This window comes from Amblyomma maculatum, chromosome 1, assembly GCF_055883805.1.
Source record: "Amblyomma maculatum isolate TAMU_Amacu chromosome 1, ASM5588380v1, whole genome shotgun sequence".
NCBI classification, from domain to species: domain Eukaryota; kingdom Metazoa; phylum Arthropoda; class Arachnida; order Ixodida; family Ixodidae; genus Amblyomma; species Amblyomma maculatum.
The window spans coordinates 463,810,120-463,831,107 of record NC_139344.1 but is presented as its reverse complement, the minus strand read 5'-3'; the positions used below and the strand labels follow the sequence as shown (position 1 = coordinate 463,831,107).

The 20,988-nt window shown below is 47.7% G+C and overlaps 1 protein-coding gene, 7 non-coding genes and 1 pseudogene across 8 annotated transcripts; all 9 read left to right on the top strand.

The window, feature by feature from the left end:
* The window catches only part of LOC146209835 (uncharacterized), a 36,794-nt pseudogene extending 28,099 nt beyond the window's left edge, over nt 1-8,695 (top strand).
* On the top strand, nt 929-1,000 carry TRNAM-CAU (transfer RNA methionine (anticodon CAU)). The gene has a single exon. It is a non-coding gene; the product is annotated as a tRNA-Met (tRNA).
* Nucleotides 6,439-6,510, top strand: TRNAM-CAU (transfer RNA methionine (anticodon CAU)). The gene has a single exon. It is a non-coding gene; the product is annotated as a tRNA-Met (tRNA).
* Nucleotides 6,616-6,687, top strand: TRNAM-CAU (transfer RNA methionine (anticodon CAU)). The gene has a single exon. It is a non-coding gene; the product is annotated as a tRNA-Met (tRNA).
* TRNAM-CAU (transfer RNA methionine (anticodon CAU)) lies at nt 6,794-6,865 on the top strand. Its single transcript has one exon. It is a non-coding gene; the product is annotated as a tRNA-Met (tRNA).
* Nucleotides 8,696-17,472: 8,777 nt separating the features above from the next.
* On the top strand, nt 17,473-17,544 carry TRNAM-CAU (transfer RNA methionine (anticodon CAU)). Its single transcript has one exon. It is a non-coding gene; the product is annotated as a tRNA-Met (tRNA).
* Nucleotides 17,545-17,674: 130 nt separating this feature from the next.
* LOC146209833 (uncharacterized) lies at nt 17,675-18,757 on the top strand. The gene has a single exon (XM_084587460.1). It carries the CDS (start codon nt 17,724-17,726, stop codon nt 18,669-18,671), a length of 948 nt encoding a protein of 315 aa, XP_084443586.1. The 5' UTR covers nt 17,675-17,723; the 3' UTR covers nt 18,672-18,757.
* A 6-nt stretch (nt 18,758-18,763) lies between these two features.
* On the top strand, nt 18,764-18,835 carry TRNAM-CAU (transfer RNA methionine (anticodon CAU)). The gene has a single exon. It is a non-coding gene; the product is annotated as a tRNA-Met (tRNA).
* A 454-nt stretch (nt 18,836-19,289) lies between these two features.
* Nucleotides 19,290-19,361, top strand: TRNAM-CAU (transfer RNA methionine (anticodon CAU)). Its single transcript has one exon. It is a non-coding gene; the product is annotated as a tRNA-Met (tRNA).
* The last annotated feature ends 1,627 nt before the right edge of the window (nt 19,362-20,988 follow it).

The window sequence follows — 20,988 nt, the reverse complement described above, 5'->3', positions numbered from 1 at the left end:
AGTTGTCGCGTCCTTCCAAATAGTGAAGGCGAGATTTTCAAATGAGTATATGTGTACTGTTACGCGAAAAAGGCTGTACAAATATTTATTGGAAACCTTTTTACCTGTGCCTCTTTATCGCGCTGTATATGCTTTGGGTCCGGAGCGGGACGTGTTGAAGAGAGTGAAAAGAATGCCCATCAGATCGTCCGCTAAATCTTTCTTTTTTCAATTGCATACCGGCACTCTTCCGGTGAAGCCATGGCTGGAAAGCAAAGGCCTTTTCGTGCCTTGGTCTGCTGACTGTTTAATTTGCAAAAAGCTGGAAACCATAGAGCATATTTTCCTTGATTGTCACGATGCGGTTTTTTTGTGGGACGTGCTGCAGCGCACTATTAAAAAGGACTTACCAATAACGCCGTTTGGCATACGCTACCTTCCATGCGCCCAGCCAGGAGAAGTGCCCAGTGATTTATTGATGGTCTTGTGTATGCACAGCATATGGAGAACGCGGATGGATGTTCGGCATGAGCATGTTGTCGTACACCCAGCCCATCAATACTTTGTTGAAAGTGTAATGTACACGCGTGATGTTTTCGGAGGGCAATCTGAACCCCCGGATTGGCTGCCAGTCTTGGACAAGCTCATGTCACCTAATCCATTTTATCACAAGAAACCTGTAAGAAAGTGACTTGTGTTTTTAATTCCATGCGACTTTTCATCGTTCTTTGTAGTTGCCAAGTCGGTAATAAAGAAAAAAAAAAAAAAAAAAACCAGAGTGGCGCAGTGGAAGCGTGCTGGGCCCATAACCCAGAGGTCCGTGGATCGAAACCACGCTCTGCTATGTTTTACTTATTTTTTTTTGTTACGAGCACGTCAACCGGTAGCAGCTGTAATCGCTTTATTTTCTGCAATCAAATACCTCTCACTTCTAACGAGATGCTTGTCCAGCAGAGTGGCGCAGTGGAAGCGTGCTGGGCCCATAACCCAGAGGTCCGTGGATCGAAACCACGCTCTGCTATGTTTTACTTATTTTTTTTTTTTGTTACGAGCACGTCAACCGGTAGCAGCTGTAATCGCTTTATTTTCAGCAATGAAATACCTCTCACTTCTAACGAGATGCTTGTCGAGCAGAGTGGCGCAGTGGAGGATTCTGCTTCCGGCCACGCCAGTGAACGGACGCAGGATGCACGGCTCCTCAGGAGCGGCTTCAGCGGCCATGTCAGGCCGCGGTAACAGGACTGCTGAACAGGACAACACTTACCAGGTCGTTTTGCCTGCACTTCCAACCGGTCGGTTTGTTTTGAATACCGTTTTTTTGCACGCCGATATCAGGGCCCGCCCGTACCGGGTGGAAGATTTCCGGGATGCTTTAGCACAACACTCGCTAATCCCCGATGTTATCGCTATGGGGGCGTATCGGATGAGCCACGTCTGGGCCGTCACTCTCAAGGATACTGAAGCCGTCAACAAGATTGTCAGTGTAGGTGAGCTGTCTGTGAAAAACGGTCGCTGTTTGGTGATTGACCCGGCGAACCAGGACGTGCGACTCAAGCTTCACTGGCTACTACACAACGTGCCAGATGAAGATGTTCGTGCTGCATTTGCGCCTTACGGAAAGGTGTCGGAAGTTTCCCGGGAGCGTTGGCGTGTTAAAGGTATGCTAGAAAAGGGCTCTACAGCTAGACTCGTAACGCTGAAGCTGAAAGCTGGCATGAAGCTCGACGACCTGCCGCATCAGTTGAATGTTAGCGGCGAGCTCGCGCTCGTCATCGTGCCAGGCAGACCCCCGTTGTGCCTACGCTGCCGGGGTACGGGTCACATCCGCAAAGAGTGCCGGGTTCCTCGCTGCGGAACTTGTCGACGGTTCGGGCATGAAGACAGCCAGTGTGCACGAACCTACGCTAGCATTGCCGGACCTGGGACCAGCGAAGACTCGTCCGAGTTAATTATGGAGGAGGAGGCTGCTGACATTAGAGGCCAGTCAACGAAACAGGACGCGCCTTCCATGACGGTTTTAACAAAGAATAAGGTGACGGTCTCAAATGAAATGAATGAAACTCGGCATGTCTTGAACGTACCATCCCAGGACCATGAAAGCGCATCAAAGGAAGTGTCAGAAGACGTAGCCAAATTTTCCGACGCTGAGGATCATCTCAGTACTGAGCCTTCCTTTACTGATGCCATGGAGGTTGGGCCGGAGACAGCAGCCTCAATTGCCGCGAAACGTCCGCATGAGGAAAGCGTGGAGGAGACTCAGCTGCCAGGCGGTGTTTGTGGTGAGCCGCCGCCGAAAACTTCTGGCATCCGAAGAGCCACGTTAAGACCGAAGCCGAACTTCTCGGCCGACACGCGGCAGGCGGGGAAACCGCCTCCGTAGTTTTTGTGGTGCCCTGAACGATTTGTGGGTCGGCTGCCTACCGACCAGCGTCAGGAACCTTCTGCAACCAAGTGGTGCGTGTGTGAGCAAAAATGAAACAATGTGCTTGGACTTCGTTTGAATGCATCCCGACATTCTGCTGGGAGGACATTACATGCATACATACGCCGCTGTTCGTCAGAAGCAGAAGCCATGCAACCATGAAGGTAGGCACCATGCGGGTACGGGCGTCTCTCTCTAATACATGACTCTCAAGCTTAATTCGCCGGTACATGTAGCTACTTTGAATGTCAGAGGACTGGGAGCGAGAAGGCGACAATGCCAACTCAGTCGCCTCCTTTTGGATAATGATATATATATAGCAGCTGTGCAAGAGTCAAAGATTGAGAGCCAAGAAAGCACTGACCGTATGGTGGCTTCTTTTCAAACAAACTTTTATGTGTGTGTATGCCATTCTGTTGGTGTATCGGGTGGATGCCTTTTATTTATACGCAACACGCTGGAGTAAGCGTAGAGTCCGTTTTTGCCTGTCCAAGCGGTCGGCTTTTGGTTACCGATTTTACCTACTCTAATTTATGCTGGCGTGTTGTGTGTGTGTATGCTCCCAATTCAGGATGTGAGCGTGAATTGTTTTTTGAGTCTATTGAGGTGTGGCTGAAGACTGACAAAATCTTGCTTGTACTTGGTGACTACAACTGTGTGTGCGCAGCTGTGGACCGAGCGGCGAAGTGTAAACCTCGAAGAGACAGAAGCTCCGAGCTGTTGAATGCACTTGTGCATGAGTATGGCCTTGAGGATGTTGGTAGTGTGTTCTCCACTGGAAACCAGCCAGAGTTCACGCACTTTCAGCGTGACAGCCATGCTAGATTGGACAGGGTGTATGCCTCGGTAGATCTTGTTTCCCTATGTACTGCATATGAGGTCAAACCTGTGTCTTTCAGCGATCATTGTCTCGTGAGTGCAGTGTTTGGTCGCAAAGGAAAGAAATCGCGCTTTAACTGGTACCTATGGAAAATGAATGCCAAACTTCTTGCCGATGAAGAGTTCCTTACGGAAGTTAAGACCGAGTTTGAAAATCGTCTTGCTATGCGACCAGTAAGTTTTGCAGAGGAATGGGACAGCTTCAAAGAGTGGGTCAAATTGAAATCCATAGAAAAGAGCAGTAAGGTGCGGCATAAAGAGAAAGAAAAAGAACTGAATGAACAACTCCAGTTTTTTTTGAGCATGGAAAGTTCAGTGCCAGGGCATTTCGCCAGTAAAATACGAGAGATAAAAAGTGAGTTGGAAACAATCGACAGCGAAAGATACACAGCGGCTGTCATACGTGCAAGGGCTGAAAAACTTTGGGCTGGAGAAGTTCCGACAAAACGAGCGCTAGCAGACGAGAAAAGATACGCCTGCTAGAAAGAAATAAGGAGTATAAGGTATGCCGGCCATATCACAGAAGACGCTAAAGATATTCAGCGTGCGGTAGCAGAGCACTTCGAAGAACTGCTTAGCGCTAAGCCTCAGACTGTAGGCGGCTTTCAAACAGATTTTCTGAGACTGATGCCTGCACTGGATGACGAAAGTAAAGCGCGCCTAGAAACACCGATAACGTTGCAGGAGATAGTATCTGCAATAGATGACCTGACAACTGGGAAGGCCCCTGGGCCGGATGGCCTAAGCGCTGCCTTCTTTAAAACGTTTCAGCAGTATGCGGCTCAGTTTTTGCTCTGTGTAATCACTGAAGCTTATGAACGTAATACTGTCCCATTGTCTTTCTCTACATCGCACATTGTTCTAATACCCAAGACAGATGATCCGGAGAAACGTCTGTTGGTGGGGTCATATCGACCGATTAGCCTCACCAATGTTGACTACAAGGTGTACATGAAGGTTTTAGCAAAACGACTGCAAAGCGTAATAAAGAAATTGGTTGGGTCTCATCAAACGTGCGGCATCAAGGGTCGATCCATTGCCACGAATATACATGTCGCAAGAACCGTACTAGAATGTGTTGATGCACTCGGTGGTCAGATAGCCATGATGCAGTTAGATTTGGCGAAAGCCTTTGACCGTGTTTCTCACGAAATTCTGTTTTCCATTTTGGAGCATTCTAACCTTGGTGACGTCATAGTGGAGGGTGTTAAAATGGCGTATGCGAACTGCACGACCCGTATTATAGTGAATGGTGAACTGACTGACAGCATCGCAGTACGTTCATCGGTAAGGCAGGGCTGCCCACTCTCACCCCTGCTGTTTGCACTGTATTTAGAGCCACTTTGCTTGGCTATCATTGATAGCGATCGCATTTTAGGGTTCAAGCTGCAATCAGCACACGTGAAAATGCTAGCATATGCCGATGACATAGCAGTGTTTTGTGCAACTAGAAAGAGCATTTGTGAAGCCACGAGTGTCGTCCAAACATTTTGTGATCAAACGGGATGTAAGATCAATTGGGAGAAAAGCTCTGGGTTTTGGCACGGTGATTGGGACGTGACACCTGATTTCTTCTGTAAGCTGCGATGGTCTGCTCTCCCAACACGATATCTAGGCGTGCCTTTAGAATGTTATCAAGGTCCCAACGTGCACTGGATGGAAGAAACATCCAGAGCGAAAGAAAAAGCGGATGCCTGGCAAGGAAGGCAACTCTCAATATTTTCGCGCGCTTCTATTTGCAATGTTTTTCTTATTTCGAGGCTGTGGTACCTCATGAATGTGTTGTGTGTCTCACGAACCTCAATTCAGAAAATGCACCGCGTTTTTGCTGTTTTTATTTGGGCATACACATGGGAAAAAACCGCCCGGACGAATTTGTTTATTTCTGTTAAAAGGGGCGGGCTTGGCCTTGCACATCTGTTCTTGCGTCAGGTGGTTTCGCGGTTTATATTCCTCCGTGATCAAAAAGATACCTTTTTAAGAACCGTGATGCAAGTGCGATTACAGAGGCTGCTCCCTGAATGGATTGTGTCATGTGAAAACATGCCTGGTACTGTGACTGGCTACCTGCGCGAGGTTGTTTTTTCGTGCAAGTTGCTTGAAGTGCGGTTTTCTTTTGATTACCTTTACAACGTTCCTAGAAAAAAACTGTATAAAGATCTCATTGACGTGATGCTGCCGGTGCCTTTTTACCGGGCATTACACTGTGGAGGCCCAGGGCAGGACGTTTTGAAAAGAGTTAAGAAGATGCCCGTGAGGCCATCAGCTAAAACATTCCTTTTCAAACTTCACTCTAATACGCTCCCTGTTAAAACCTGGCTGAATGAAAAAGGTATCTTCGTCCCATGGACAACAAATTGCCTGTTGTGCAAAAAACCGGAAACAATTGAACACGTTTTCTTACAGTGTTGGGATGCTGTATTTCTATGGGACGTCCTCCAAAGGACAATTAAAAAGGAGCTTCCATTAACTCCTTACGGTATAAGATTTCTACCAGTGCAGAACGATGATGCACCTTATGATTTAATTATGCTTCTTGGCCTCCATAGTTTGTGGAAAACACGAATGCAGGTGCGTCATGCAGATATAGATACACGATCTTCGCGTGAAAACTTTATTGAAAGTGCTGTTTATATACGTGAAACTTTCATGAAGCAGCAGGATCCGCCACAATGGCATTGTCTCTTTGATGAGTTAGTGCACTTGAAAAGATTTTAGCCACTTACGCGTTAGCTCAAGTGTAGTTGACGTTTTTTATCATGTGTATTTTTGTTTTGTGTTTCACGGCAATAAAGAAAAAAAAAAGAGTGGCGCAGTGGAAGCGTGCTGGGCCCATAACCCAGAGGTCCGTGGATCGAAACCACGCTCTGCTATGTTTTACTTATTTTTTTTTTTTGTTACGAGCACGTCAACCGGTAGCAGCTGTAATCGCTTTATTTTCTGCAATCAAATATATCTCACTTCTAACGTGATGCTTGTCCAGCAGAGTGGCGCAGTGGAAGCGTGCTGGGCCCATAACCCAGAGGTCCGTGGATTGAAACCACGCTCTGCTATGTTTTACTTATTTTTTTTTGTTACGAGCACGTCAACCGGTAGCAGCTGTAATCGCTTTATTTTCTGCAATCAAATACCTCTCACTTCTAACGAGATGCTTGTCCAGCAGAGTGGCGCAGTGGAAGCGTGCTGGGCCCATAACCCAGAGGTCCGTGGATCGAAACCACGCTCTGCTATGTTTTACTTATTTTTTTTTGTTACGAGCACGTCAACCGGTAGCAGCTGTAATCGCTTTATTTTCTGCAATCAAATACCTCTCACTTCTAACGAGATGCTTGTCCAGCAGAGTGGCGCAGTGGAAGCGTGCTGGGCCCATAACCCAGAGGTCCGTGGATCGAAACCACGCTCTGCTATGTTTTACTTATTTTTTTTTTGTTACGAGCACGTCAACCGGTAGCAGCTGTAATCGCTTTATTTTCTGCAATCAAATACCTCTCACTTCTAACGAGATGCTTGTCCAGCAGAGTGGCGCAGTGGAAGCGTGCTGGGCCCATAACCCAGAGGTCCGTGGATCGAAACCACGCTCTGCTATGTTTTACTTATTTTTTTTTTGTTACGAGCACGTCAACCGGTAGCAGCTGTAATCGCTTTATTTTCTGCAATCAAATACCTCTCACTTCTAACGAGATGCTTGTCCAGCAGAGTGGCGGGGGATTCCACTTCCGGCCACCGAGCGTGACGGACGTGTTATCATGAGCTCCGGTGGAGCGGTGTCAGCGGCCCGAGAGGGCCGCGGAAACAGGGCCGGTTTGCACGATAAAGTCCGAGCTAAGTCCAGACTTGAATGGTGTCTTTAGAAAGACCGAGCTTATTTAAGACGGCTCGTGTTCCGAACGTCGAACGCTTCGGGTTCATGTTCACCAGAGTGGCTTCCCAGAACGGCCTCAGCAACCACTTGGGGCATTTTTCCTCGTAACACAATTTTAAGCAGCAAAAGCAATGGCACGGATTTTACACAACGCAAAATTGACGGAATGTGTACATCTTACAGCAGGGACAGTGCCAGCGCATCCCTGTATTTCCCTAATTTCTCTACTTAGACACCTGGCGTCCTTGTGTCTTAACCAAGACAGCACTAGAGTCGTAATCATACAAGCGACTTATTCAAGTCAGGACTAAAGCCCAGTCTTGACTCCAGTCTTAAGCGTCCATGCTAGTGGCCTATTCTTTAGACTCCAGTTAAGTCTGGACTTAGCTAAGACAGTCGTAAGATTGTTTTGTGCAAGCGGGCCCAGGTTTTTTGCTGGTGATGCCCAGGATTATCAAGTTGTGCTGCCGCAATTGCCAACAGGTGCGTGCGTTTTGAATACCGTCTTTCTTCATGGCGATTTGAAAGCCAGGCCTTTTCGTGTGGAAGATTTTCGCGACACGCTGGTCCGTCTCGGAATGCTCCCTGAGGTGCTAGCTTTGGGGGCGTTCCAGATGAACGATGTGTGGGCGGTCACCTTTAACAGCCTAGAAGCGACAAGGAAAATTTTGGAAGCTAGCGAGGTTCAAGTGAAAGGAAAACGGTGCCTTGTCATCGACCCGGCTAACCAGGATGTGCGGCTGAAGCCCTACTGGGTGCTTCATAACGTCCCTGACGAAGATATTCGTGTGGCACTAGCCCCATACGGCAAAGTAACTGACCTCTCTCGGGAGTGCTGGCGCGTTCAGGGTATGGCAGACAAAGGTTCCTCTACCCGCACTGTAGGCCTCAAGATAAAGCCCGGTGTTACACTGGAGGACTTGCCTCACCAAATACGCATTTCTGGAAGTACGGCACTACTAGTCGCACCGGGGCGCCCGCCGTTATGTCTGAGATGCAATAGCCGAGGGCACATCAGGAGGGAGTGTAAAGTGCCTCGCTGTGCCATGTGCAAGCGATACGGCCATGAAGAAGCTATGTGCTCTAATGTGGCAGGTATCAGAGCGGGCAACGAAGTTCAGGCAGAACATCTCATGGACCAAGTGGACGCAGAGGAAGCAGCTGGTGGAGGGAGCGTGCCACCTACAGCAGACAAGGATGCCGCACTTGCTCCTGAAACAGAAGGACCAGGTAACGCGCAAACAAAGAGTATATCGGAAGCTTCTCCTGCGACGGAAAACGCTGCGGACGAGAATGGTGGAAATAGGAGCGAAGCTACTTGTGCATCGCCTGGGAAAACTCAGGAAAAAGACGCCGTGATGCCAACCATGCCAACAGCAATGAAACGACTTCACGCCGAAAGCAGCAACGATTTGCACGGCAAAGGACACGAAGCCAACGAGGAGCCACCAGTGAAAGCTCTGCCCAACCGAAGGCCGTCTTTGAGAGTGGCACCCAAAATTCCGCCCGAGCCGAGACCCGAGCGGAAACCGTCGGTGATGCCACCGACGTGATCCTCAGCCAAGTGAGTGTCGGAGCCGCCAACGAGGGTACGATGGCTACGGCAGGGACAGCTTCTCGCGGCGATTTAATAAGCGCCGTGTCTATGAACTGTAGGCTGCAAAAGACTGTGCAAGGTGGAGAAAATGAGATTTCGATCGGGGGCTCCAAAGTCGAAGGTAACACCATGCGGTTCGGGAGCTCCTTGAGAAAAAAAATGGCAGTGAACATAGAAACAAGTGTGCATGTGGCCACGCTGAATGTGCGCGGCTTGTCTACTCGGAGAAGGCAGTGTCAACTAAGTCGGCTTTTCATGGAAAACAACCTCGACGTCATTGCTATTCAAGAGACAAAAGTTGAAAGTGAGGAAGCAACAAACCGCATGGTGGAACCTTTCAGAGCACATTATATTGTGTGCATTTCGCACGCTACTGGCACAGCGGGTGGCTGTGGCCTTTTTGTTAAAAAGTCCTTGGAAGCAACCATTGAAAGTGTTTATACTTGTGGCAGTGGCCGTCTAATAGTGTGTGAATTTATAATGCAAAGTAACAAGTTTAGAGTCATTTGTTTATACGCTCCAAATAAGGAGGGTGAACGCAAAATGTTTTTCGAGTCAGTTGAGCGCCACCTAAACACAGATGAAATGATCGTCGTAATGATGGGTGATTTTAATTGTGTATGCCGATGCGAAGACCGAACTAGGCAGGCGCCTGTTCGAGATGCGAGTTCGTTGTTTTTGAACGAGCTGGTTGACGACCGCGGACTAGAAGATGTAGGGTTATTTATGTCGAATCCAACATCACAATGGTTTACCCATCACCAGCGAGGCAGCCTCGCCAGACTGGATCGAATTTATGTATCTGCAACAGTAGTACCTGTGTGCACCGAGTATGGTGTTAAAAACGTTTCTTTCAGTGACCACAGTTTGGTCATGGTGATGCTGGGTCCGAGAAAACCGCCCAAATTCAACTGGGATCTGTGGAAATTCAACGCACAGATTCTCGATGATGAATCATTTGTTAAAAAAAAATTCAAAGAAAAATTGACGACTTGCTTGTTCGTAGACAGGAAAGCTACAGTGAGGCATGGGAACTGTTTAAACAAGAGGCGAAAATGATTGCGATCGAAAGTTCCGGTGTAATGAGTAAAAACAAAAGGAAGAAAAAAAATGAACTGCGTACTAAGTTGGATTTTTATTTAAGCGCCGAAGCATCGTCGCCAGGCCGATTCAGTAAGGAAGTCAAGGAAGTAAAGAGCGAATTCGAAATAATCGACGTAGACAGATACAGGGGAGCGGTAATCCGTGCGCGCGCAGAAACTCTGTACATGGGTGAAGCTCCAACAAAACGGTCCTTATCAGACGAAAGAAGTTATGCTACGCGCAACGAAATAAGAGCGATAACGTTCGGGGACAAGGTTGTGCGAGATAACCAGGCGATACAACGCGCTTTTGTCGATTATTACTGTGAATTACTTGGTCGGGAGCAACAACTGGAAGAAGGGTTTGAAACGCATTTCTTAAGGCTCATGCCGCAAATAGATGATGAGATGAAAGCAAGTTTAGAAGCGCCAATTATCGTTACAGAAGTAGTGTGTGCAATAGACGAATTAAACTCAGGCAAAGCGCCGGGACCTGACGGGTTCGGCGCCGAGTTTTATAAAGCGTTTAAAGACGAGTTCGCTATAGTCCTACACCACGTAATAGAAGAAGCATACAGCATAAGGCAATTGCCTCCGTCTTTTAGGCACAGTCATATGGTGCTGTTTCCCAAATCGGACGATCCTACTACGCTGTTGTCAGTACGAGCATACCGACCGATAACGCTTGCAAATACAGACTATAAGATCTTTGCGAAAATAGTAGGCAAAAGACTCCAACGCGCAATACAGACGTTGGTAGGGACACACCAAACGTGTGGTATCAGGGGGCGTTCTATTCAAACAAACATCCACGTGACTAGAACTATCCTAGAGTGTTGTGATGCGTACTGTGAGAGGGTAGCAATGATACAGTTAGACTTAGAGAAAGCGTTCGATAAAGTCGCTCACAAAATCCTGTTCAGTATCTTGCAACATGTGAACGTCGGGAAGGTACTAATAGAAGGAATTAAGTTATGCTATACTAACATGTTCACCAGGATTGTAGTCAATAAGGCATTAACCACTCCATTTCAAGTAAAATCATCTGTTAAGCAAGGGTGTCCCTTGTCGCCTTTACTATTTGCCTTGTTTTTGGAGCCCTTTTGTTTAAGCATTATAACCAACAAGCTATCACCGGTTATCGATTTTCCTCAAGTGAAGTTAAACTTTTAGCATACGCGGACGACATAGCTGTATTCTGCACTGATGAGACCAGTATCACTAACGCGGTAAGCGCAGCAACAAAGTTCTGCAGGATGACGGGAAGCAGCATTAACTGGGAAAAATCTATAGGAATCTGGCATGGGGAATGGGGTCCCACGCGAGTACGTTTTGAAAACATGAAATGGTCACGCTCGCCAACGAAGTATCTCGGTGTACCCCTACAACACTATAAAGACACGTCGGAATATTGGAAACTGGAAGCAGAGCAGCTCAAAGAAAAAACCGCGAAGTTTGGTGGGCGGGACCTATCCATCTTCGCGAGGTCAACTGTCTGTAACCTGTTTCTCATAGCGAGAATTTGGTATGTTCTGCAAGTCATGTGTGCATCGAGGGGAGCATACAAAAGCTACATAGGGTGTTCGCAGTATTTATATGGAGGTCGACATGGGAGCGCACAAGCCGCACGAACCTTTTTCGTACAGTAAAAGGGGGCGGGCTGGTTTTGGCTCACTTGTTCTTGAAACAAGTGGTTTCGAGGTTTTTGTTCGTGCGAGACCAAGGGGATGCCTTTTTAAGGACTGTGATTCAAACCCGACTGTGTGATCATGTGCCATCTTTTGTTGTGTCTTCAACTCGTGTTAAGGGATCAAGTGTGCGCGGATTTCTTCGAGCGGTTATTGGGTCCTTTCAATTTCTCCAAGCACGCTTTTCAGTAAAATACCTGGGTGACGTAACCCGAAGGCAATTGTAAAAGGATGTTGTTGATGTATGCATGCCACAGCCAATGTATCGCTTGATGTATCCAAAAGGTAAAGGTGAAGATGTATTGAAGAGAGTAAAGCGGATGCCAGTTCGACCTTCGGTAAAAAGCTTCTTTTTTCAAGTACACACTGCAACTCTACCAGTGAAACCATGGCTCGAGCAGAAAGGTATTTTTGTTCCGCGGACAGTAAACTGTTTCCATTGTTGAAGACCAGAGACAATTGATCATATTTTTCTTGAGTGTTCTGATGCTGTTTTTCTGTGGGACATACTACAACGCACTTTAAAAAAGGACTTACCGCTAACACCATATGGCATCCGCTTTCTCCCTACATCAAACGATGGAGGGGTGCCGCATGATATGATAATGTTACTATGCATGCACGGCATATGGCGCACTCGGATGGCGGTACATCATGCAGATCTAAACCCCAGGCCCGCCAGAGAGTACTTTATGGAAAGTGTACTGTACATTCCTGAAGTATGTAAATCGAGAACAGACCCACCAGAATGGTTGCCGGTGTTAGATGACCTTGTTAACTTGAAGCGTTTTTAAACACATGTGCTAGCCAAAGGTTGGCAGGCGCTTTTAACTACGATTGTGTGTATATGTAAACATGTATTGTATTGGCCGCAGATCAGGCAATAAAGAAAAAAAACACAGCAGAGTGGCGCAGTGGATCATTCTACTTCCGGATACCGTAGTGAACGGTGGCAGAATCATGTGCTCCAGCGGAGCGGCGATAGCGGCCATTTCCAGCCGCGGAAACAGGCTTGAGGACATGGATGATAGCGAATATCAGATTATTCTGCCAACTTTGCCCACCGGACGCGTTGTTTTTAACACGCTTTTTTGCACGGCGATGTGCGAGTCAGGCCATACAGGGTCGAGGATTTCCGCGACGCCCTTGCCAACGCTGGTGCGCTCCCCGACGTTGTGGCGTTGGGGGCGTATCAGATCAACCATGTTTGGGCGGTCACGTTAAGCAGCACAGAAGCAACGAAGAAACTGGCGGCTTTCAAGGAGCTCGAAGTTAAGGGACGCCGTTGCCTCATTATCGATCCCGAGGACCAACAGGTGAAGCTGCGACTTCACTGGATGTTGTACGGTGTGGCAGACGACGACATACGGACGGCTTTTGCGGCTTTTGGGAAGGTGACCGAGGTGACCCGGGAGAGGTGGAGAGTTCAAGGCGTCAGGGAGAAGGGGTCCACCACGAGGACTGTGCTCCTGAAATTGAAACCCGGGATTAAGGTCGATGACTTACCTCACCAGCTGCGAGTGGCCGGAGAGCTGGCCCTTGTCGTGGTGCCTGGGCGAGCGATGCAGTGCCTGCGCTGCCGTGGTACCGGTCACGTTCGACGAGAATGTAAGGTGCCGCGTTGTCCTAAGTGTAGACGCTACGGTCATGACGAGGCAGCCTGTGTGCTTTCGTACGCTTCGGTAGCGGGACATGGAACTGCGGAACGGTCGGCGGAGCTCACCATGGACGTGGTCGAGGCGGAGGAGGCGGCGAAGGGTGCCGGAGAGGTGCGAACGCAGACACGGGAGACGGATTCGTCGGTGGACTCGGCAGAAAGCGGCAATGCTGCGAGGGATGTTGGGAGAGCGGACTCTGCACCTCAGCTCCCTAGCAATGAGGAAGGCCCGTCACTTGAGCCTTCAAACGGCATGGAACAGGATAATGGGGAGGAGCACTCAGACACCAGCGGTGTTCGTAAGCCAGGCGTCCCAGCCCCAGCCAAGCGATCCCACACACAGTCCGAACCCGAAGGTATCCAGGCGTCAGCCCCCAGCGTCGACGAGCCACCAGCAAAAACGGGGCAATCCCGGCGGTCCACGCTACGTCCGCGGCCAAACATTTCATCAGAGAGACGGGTAGCGGATAAAGTGCCCCTGCTGCCGGGTCAGCCGCTCGCACCGGACGGGGATGGATCAAACGACGGCGTCTAGCAACGCGCTAGACGGGAAAGGTAAGCACCATGCTTTCGGTCTCTTCACCCTTGATGAAAATGGCGCCCGAAACCACCTTAAGAGTAGCCACGTTAAATGTCAGGGGATTGGCAGGCAAAAAGAAGCAGAGCCAGATGCATCGGCTCTTAATTGACCACGATATTGACGTGCTTGCCGTGCAAGAAACTAAGGTTGACGGGGAGGAAGAGACCAGAGCATGGTGCGACGTTTCACGGCTAGATTTTACGCCATTGTTAGCCACGCAGTTGGGACATCGGCCGGGTGTGTATTGTTTGTCAAAAAGCTGCCTGGTCTGGTTGTAAAGGGCTACTCCTCATGCTCTTCTGGACGGTGTGTAGTGGCTGATTGTGTATACAGCGGTGTTGAGTGGCGCATTATTTGTGTGTACGCTCCTAACTGTGTGGAGGAAAGAACAGTGTTTTTCGAGAATGTTATGCAGCAGTTAAGTACGGAAAGGCAGGTAGTATTGCTGGGCGATTTTAACTGTGTACTGAATGCTCGAGACAAAACCAGCACACGCGGATTCAGAGACAAGAGCACTGAAATGTTATGCCAGTTAACAAGCGAATGGAATATGGAGGATGTGGCTGATTGCTTGGAAGGACCGCGTGCCGTTCAGTACACGCACTTCCAAGGTTCTAGCCACGCGCGTCTGGACAGAATTTACGCGTCGCTGGATTTGATTCCTTTATGCAATGAATACCGAGTTGTGCCTATGACATTCACGGATCACTGTTTGGTGCAATGCTTATTCGGCACCAAAAAACGAAGCAATGCATTTAGCTGGGAGTTATGGAAATTTAACAATAAATTGCTTAATGATGATGCCTTTAGACGCGTGGTATTGAATGAATTGATTAAAGTGAGGCCAGGGACTTTGCTCGAAATCTCGAAACAGTGGGAGTTGTGCAAGGAACAGATTAAAATTAAAGCCATTGACAGATCAAGTTGCCTGGTGTACGAGAAGAAAATTACAGAAACCCAGCTTAAGGCTTTGCTTGCAAAACTACACGAACAGGAATGTAAGGCACCCGGCAGATGGATAGAGGATATTCGAAAAATAAAAGAACAGATTAACTTGATAGAAGAAGACAGATACCAAGGAGCGTTAGTGCGTGCAAGAGCGGAAAAATTGGCCATGGATGAGACGCCGACAAAAAGATCGTTGGGAATAGAAAAAGCAAATGCAAGGCGAAATCACGTGGCAGAGGTAGATTGGGCAGGACGCACAGAAACCGATAACGAAGGAATCGCGAAAGCTTTCCGGGAGTATTATGAAGATCTATTTTCTTCCCGAGAGGTTTATTTGGACCGTTTTAAAGAATCCTTTCTTGACGTGATGCCAAAAATTGACGAGGAACAAAAAGAAAGACTGGAGCGGCCAATAAGCGAAAAAGAAGTGCAGCAGGCAATAGAAAATTTAAACCCAGGGAAATCACCCGGGCCTGATGGCCTGAGTGCGGCTTTTTATAAAGCGTTCAAGGAACAGCTATCTCCTTTGTTGTGTGCCTTATTTAATGAAGCGTATGAACTGAAGGCACTGCCTGCGTCTTTCGGATCGTCGCACACAGTACTTATTCCGAAAACTGACCAACCAGATAAGCTTAGGCAGTTGTCGTCTTACAGGCCCATTGCTCTGACAAACGTTGATTACAAGATTTATATGAAGGTGCTTGCTGGCAGACTACAAACGGTTATATGCGAACTAGTGGGCCCTCACCAAACGTGCGGTATCAAAGGGCGATCTATCTTTCAGAACATTCACAAAGCGAGAAGTGTGCTCGAATGCTGCGATGCAACTCATGCATGTGTTGCGTTACTGCAGTTGGACTTGGAGAAAGCTTTTGATTGTGTGGCGCATACTATTCTGTTCAGTATATTAGACTATGTTAATGTCGGCTCTGTTATTCGAGAGGGAGTGGCCTTGGCGTACCGTAACTGCACTACGAGATTAATTGTCAATAAGTCACTGGGGGCCCCCATCAACGTACGACGTTCAGTGCGCCAAGGTTGCCCCCTCAGCCCTCTTTTGTTCGGCATTTATATTGAAAGTTTGTGTTTAAGCATCCTACAAAACAATGACATTGATGGTTTTCGACTGCAGGAGTCAGAAGTCAAATTGCTGGCTTACGCAGATGACGTTGCGGTATTTTGTGTGAATAAAGAGAGTATAAAGAGGACAGTGGATGTGGTAAAACATTTTAGCAAAGTCACAGGGAGTAAAGTTAACTGGGGTAAGTGCCTGGGATTTTGGCACGGAGAATGGCAGCTGACCCCCGACACTTTTTGCTAATGTATCGTGGGTTACAACGCCTGCAAAGTACTTGGGTGTGCCCTTGAAATTTTACAAGGAAAGCGAGCCATACTGGCTAGAGCAGGTCTAAGAAACCCGTGAAAAAGCGGAGAAATGGAAAAGCGCTCAATTATCAATATTTGCAAGAGCCGCAGTTTGCAACCTGTTTTTAATTAGTAAGCTATGGTATGTTATGCAAGTGTTGCATTGCTCCCGTGTAAATGTGCAAAAATTGCATCGAGTTTTTGCGGTGTTTGTTTGGGCCTCGAGTTGGGAGAGGTGCAGTCGGACAAATTTGTTCCGGCAGGTGAAGCATGGGGGGCTTGGTCTGGGTCATTTGTTTGTGCGACAGATTGTCAACAGGTTTATGTTTTTTAGGGATGCCAGCGATCCATTCCTGCGCACAGTGTGTCAACAAAGACTTGGTCGAGCTTTGCCTGATTTCGTAGTTTATACTCAAAGTATGTTGGGTTCTCTTTTTGGATTCTTTAGGGAAATTGTTTTGAGCGCAAAATTCTTAAGCGCACGGTTTTCGAAAGAGTATTTAAGTAATGTTAACAGGAGAACATTATACAAGGATGTTTGTGAAGTGGTCTTCCCGGTGCCCTTGTACCGAGCATTATACTATGGAGGCACCGGAAGTAATGTATTAAAACGCGTAAAGAAAATGCAAGTTGCTCCGGGAGCTAAAACGTTTTTCTTTATGCTACATACCGGTACTTTGAGTGTAAAATCATTTATGGAGGAAAAGGGTATGTTCCTACCGTGGGGGGCCCAATGTCTCATCTGCAAACAGCCAGAGACAATAGATCACGTGTTTTTGCATTGCTGGGAGGGGGTATATTTGTGGGATGTTCTGCAAAGGACAATAAAAAAACAGTTGCCACTTGATTCCCATGGCATTAGGTATTTGCCATTGGATAACCACGATGATATGCCGTTAGACCAGGTTATGTTAATGTGCCTCCACAGTATATGGCGCGCACGAATGGCTGGTTATCACTGCGATCCAGATGCACGGCCAGCCCGCATGTATTTCCGTGAAAGTGTGCAGCGATGGCTCGACGTGCTTAAATTGAAACCATGTGCTCCTGAGTGGCTGTCAAAGCTGGAACCCTTGACGGTGCTCAAGGAATTTTAACATGACAATGCCTGCCCCTCAGTGGGTGTTAGGCAACGCTAACTACCTTAGTGTACATATATTATTCCTTTGTTCATGATGTTTTGAGTTCCAATGCAGTGTATTTGTGTCAAAGCCAGGCAATAAAGAAAAAAAAAAGAGTGGCGCAGTGGAAGCGTGCTGGGCCCATAACCCAGAGGTCCGTGGATCGAAACCACGCTCTGCTATGTTTTACTTATTTTTTTTTTTTTTGTTACGAGCACGTCAACCGGTAGCAGCTGTAATCGCTTTATTTTCTGCAATCAAATACCTCTCACTTCTAACGAGATGCTTGTCCAGCAGAGTGGCGCAGTGGAAGCGTGCTGGGCCCATAACCCAGAGGTCCGTGGATCGAAACCACGCTCTGCTATGTTTTACTTATTTTTTTTTTTGTTACGAGCACGTCAACCGGTAGCAGCTGTAATCGCTTTATTTTCTGCAATCAAATACCTCTCACTTCTAACGAGATGCTTGTCCAGCAGAGTGGCGCAGTGGTTCGCGCGGGCTAGCATCTGTAATGTTTTCTTGCTTTCCAAAATATGGTATATAATGAATGTCTTATCTATGTCACGGGTCCATGTACAAAAAGTGCATCGCATTTTTTCTGTGTTTATTTGGTCCTCCACATGGGAAAGAATGAGCCGCACAAATTTGTTTCGGCCTGTTAGATACGGAGGCCTTGGTCTCGTTCATTTGTTTTTACGCCAGATAGTATCTCGGTTTCTATATCTTCGAGACCAGCAAGACCCGTTTTTGCGAACTGTTTTACAAATAAGAATGTGCAATATGCTACCACAATTCATTGTCACGTCATTTTTAGATCCCTGTAACACGGTCTCTGGTTACTTACGTGAGGTTGTTCTTGCATTCAGAATGCTGAGTGTCCGATTTTCAATGGAATATCTTTCTTCAGTTTCAAGGCGCAAACTGTATACAGACCTTATAGACATTATGCTACCTGTGCCTGTGCATCGTTCTGTATACTATGGAGGCCCAGGACAGGACGTCTTGAAGAGAGTAAAGAGGATGCCAGTTAAGCCTATGACAAAGTCGTTTTTCTTCAAATTACATACCGGGACACTTCCAGTCAAAGTTTGGCTGGAAAAAAAAGGAATATTTGTCCCGTGGACAACCAATTGCCTCCTCTGCAAGAAACCCGAAACAGTTGAGCATGTCTTTATAGACTGCTGGGACCCGATATTTCATTGGGATGTTCTTCAAAGAACAATAAAAAAAGAACTCCCAATAGATCCCTACGGTATACGCTTCCTGCCAATTGAAAATCAAGAAACCCCATACGATATGATAATGCTGCTTAGCCTCCATAGTATATGGAAGACTAGAATGCAAGTGCGTCATGCGGACGTCAATACGCGACCTGTTAGAGAAAATTTCGTGGAGAGCGTGGCGTATATCCGAGATGTGTACAAAAGCGAGCCTGATCCACCGGAATGGATGAATATACTTGACCAGTTGGTTGGCATCAAGCAATTTTAAATCACATGTGTCAGCCGAAGGATTGGCGACTCTTTTATCATTGATTTTGTGTTTTGTACTTGTCATAAGCCTGGTAATAAAGAAAAAAAAAAAGCAGAGTGGCGCAGTGGAAGCGTTCTGGGCCCATAACCCAGAGGTCCGTGGATCGAAACCACGCTCTGCTATGTTTTACTTATTTTTTTTGTTACGAGCACGTCAACCGGTAGCAGCTGTAATCGCTTTATTTTCTGCAATCAAATACCTCTCACTTCTAACGAGATGCTTGTCCCGCAGAGTGGCGCATTGGAAGCGTGCTGGGCCCATAACCCAGAGGTCCGTGGATCGAAACCACGCTCTGCTATGTTTTATTTATTTTTTTTTGTTACGAGCACGTCAACCGGTAGCAGCTGTAATCGCTTTATTTTCTGCAATCAAATACCTCTCACTTCTAACGAGATGCTTGTCCAGCAGAGTGGCGCAGTGGAAGCGTGCTGGGCCCATAGAGGTCCGTGGATCGAAACCACGCTCTGCTATGTTTTACTTTTTTTTTTTTTGTTACGAGCACGTCAACCGGTAGCAGCTGTAATCGCTTTATTTTCTGCAATCAAATACCTCTCACTCTTTACGAGATGCTTGTCCAGCAGAGTGGCGCAGTGGAAGCGTGCTGGGCCCATAACCCAGAGGTCCGTGGATCGAAACCACGCTCTGCTATGTTTTACTTATTTTTTTTTTGTTACGAGCACGTCAACCGGTAGCAGCTGTAATCGCTTTATTTTCTGTAATCAAATACCTCTCACTTCTAACGAGATGCTTGTCCAGAAGAGTGGCGCAGTGGAAGCGTGCTGGGCCCATAACCCAGAGGACCGTGGATCGAAACCACGCTCTGCTATGTTTTACTTATTTTTTTTTTTGTTACGAGCACGTCAACCGGTAGCAGCTGTAATCGCTTTATTTTCTGCAATCAAATACCTCTCACTTCTAACGAGATGCTTGTCCAGTAGAGTGGCGCAGTGGAAGCGTGCTGGACCCATAACTCAGAGGTCCGTGGATCGAAACCAAGCTGTGCATGTTTTACTTATTTTTTTTTTGTTACGAGCACGTCAACCGGTAGCAGCTGTAATCGCTTTATTTTCTGCAATCAAATACCTCTCATTTCTAACGACATGCTTGTCCAGCAGAAGGGCGCAGTGTAGAGATTCTGCTTCCGGCCACGCCAGTGAACGGACGCAGGATGCAGGGCTCCTCAGGAGCGGCTTCAGCGGCCATGTCAGGCCGCGGTATCAGGACTGCTGAACAGGACAACACTTACCAGGTCGTTTTGCCTGCACTTCCAACAGGTCGGTTTGTTTTGAATACCGTTTTTTTGCACGCCCATATCAGGGCCCGCCCGTACCGGGTGGAAGATTTCCGGGACGCTTTAGCACAACACTCGCTAATCCCCGATGTTATCGCTATGGGGGCGTATCGAATGAGCCACGTCTGGGCCGTCACTCTCAAGGATACTGAAGCCGTCAACAAGATTGTCAGTGTAGGTGAGCTGTCTGTGAAAAACTCTCGCTGCTTGGTGATTGACCCGGCGAACCAGGACGTGCGACTCAAACTTCACTGGCTTCTACACAACGTGCCAGACGAAGATGTTCGTGCTGCATTTTCGCCGTACGGAAAGGTGTCAGAAGTTTCTCGGGAGCGATGCCGTGTTAAAGGTATGCTAGAAAAGGGCTCTACAACTAGACTCGTCACGCTGAAGCTGAAAGCTGGCATGAAACTCGACGACCTGCCGCATCAGTTGAATGTTAGCGGTGAGCTCGCGCTCGTCATTATGCCAGGCAGACCCCCGTTGTGCATACGCTGCCGGGGTACGGGTCACATCCGCAAAGAGTGCCGGGTTCCTCGCTGCGGAACATGTCGACGGTTCGGGCATGAAGACAGCCAATGTGCACGAACCTACGCTAGCATTGCCGGACCTGGGACCAGCGAAGACTCGTCCGAGTTAATTATGGACGAGGCGGATGCGGAGGAGGCTGCTGACATTAGAGGTCAGTCAACGAAACAGGACGCGCTTTCAATGACGGTTTTAACAAAGAATAATGTGACGGTCTCAAATGAAAAGAATGAAACTCGGCATGTCTTGAAACTTCCATCCCAGGACCATGAAAGCGCGTCAAAGGAAGCGTCAGAAGACGTAACCAAATTTTCCGACGCTGAGGATCATCTCAGTACTGAGCCTTCCTGTACTGATGCCATGGAGGTTGGGCCGGAGACAGCAGCCTTAATTGCCGCGAAACGTCCGCATGAGGAAAGCGTCGAGGAGACTCAGCTGCCAGGCGGTGTTTGTGGT

Coding starts and splice junctions, on each gene's coding strand:
- LOC146209833 (XM_084587460.1), top strand. CDS start 17,724: ATGAATGTCTTATCTATGTCACGGGTCCATGTACAAAAAGTGCATCGC.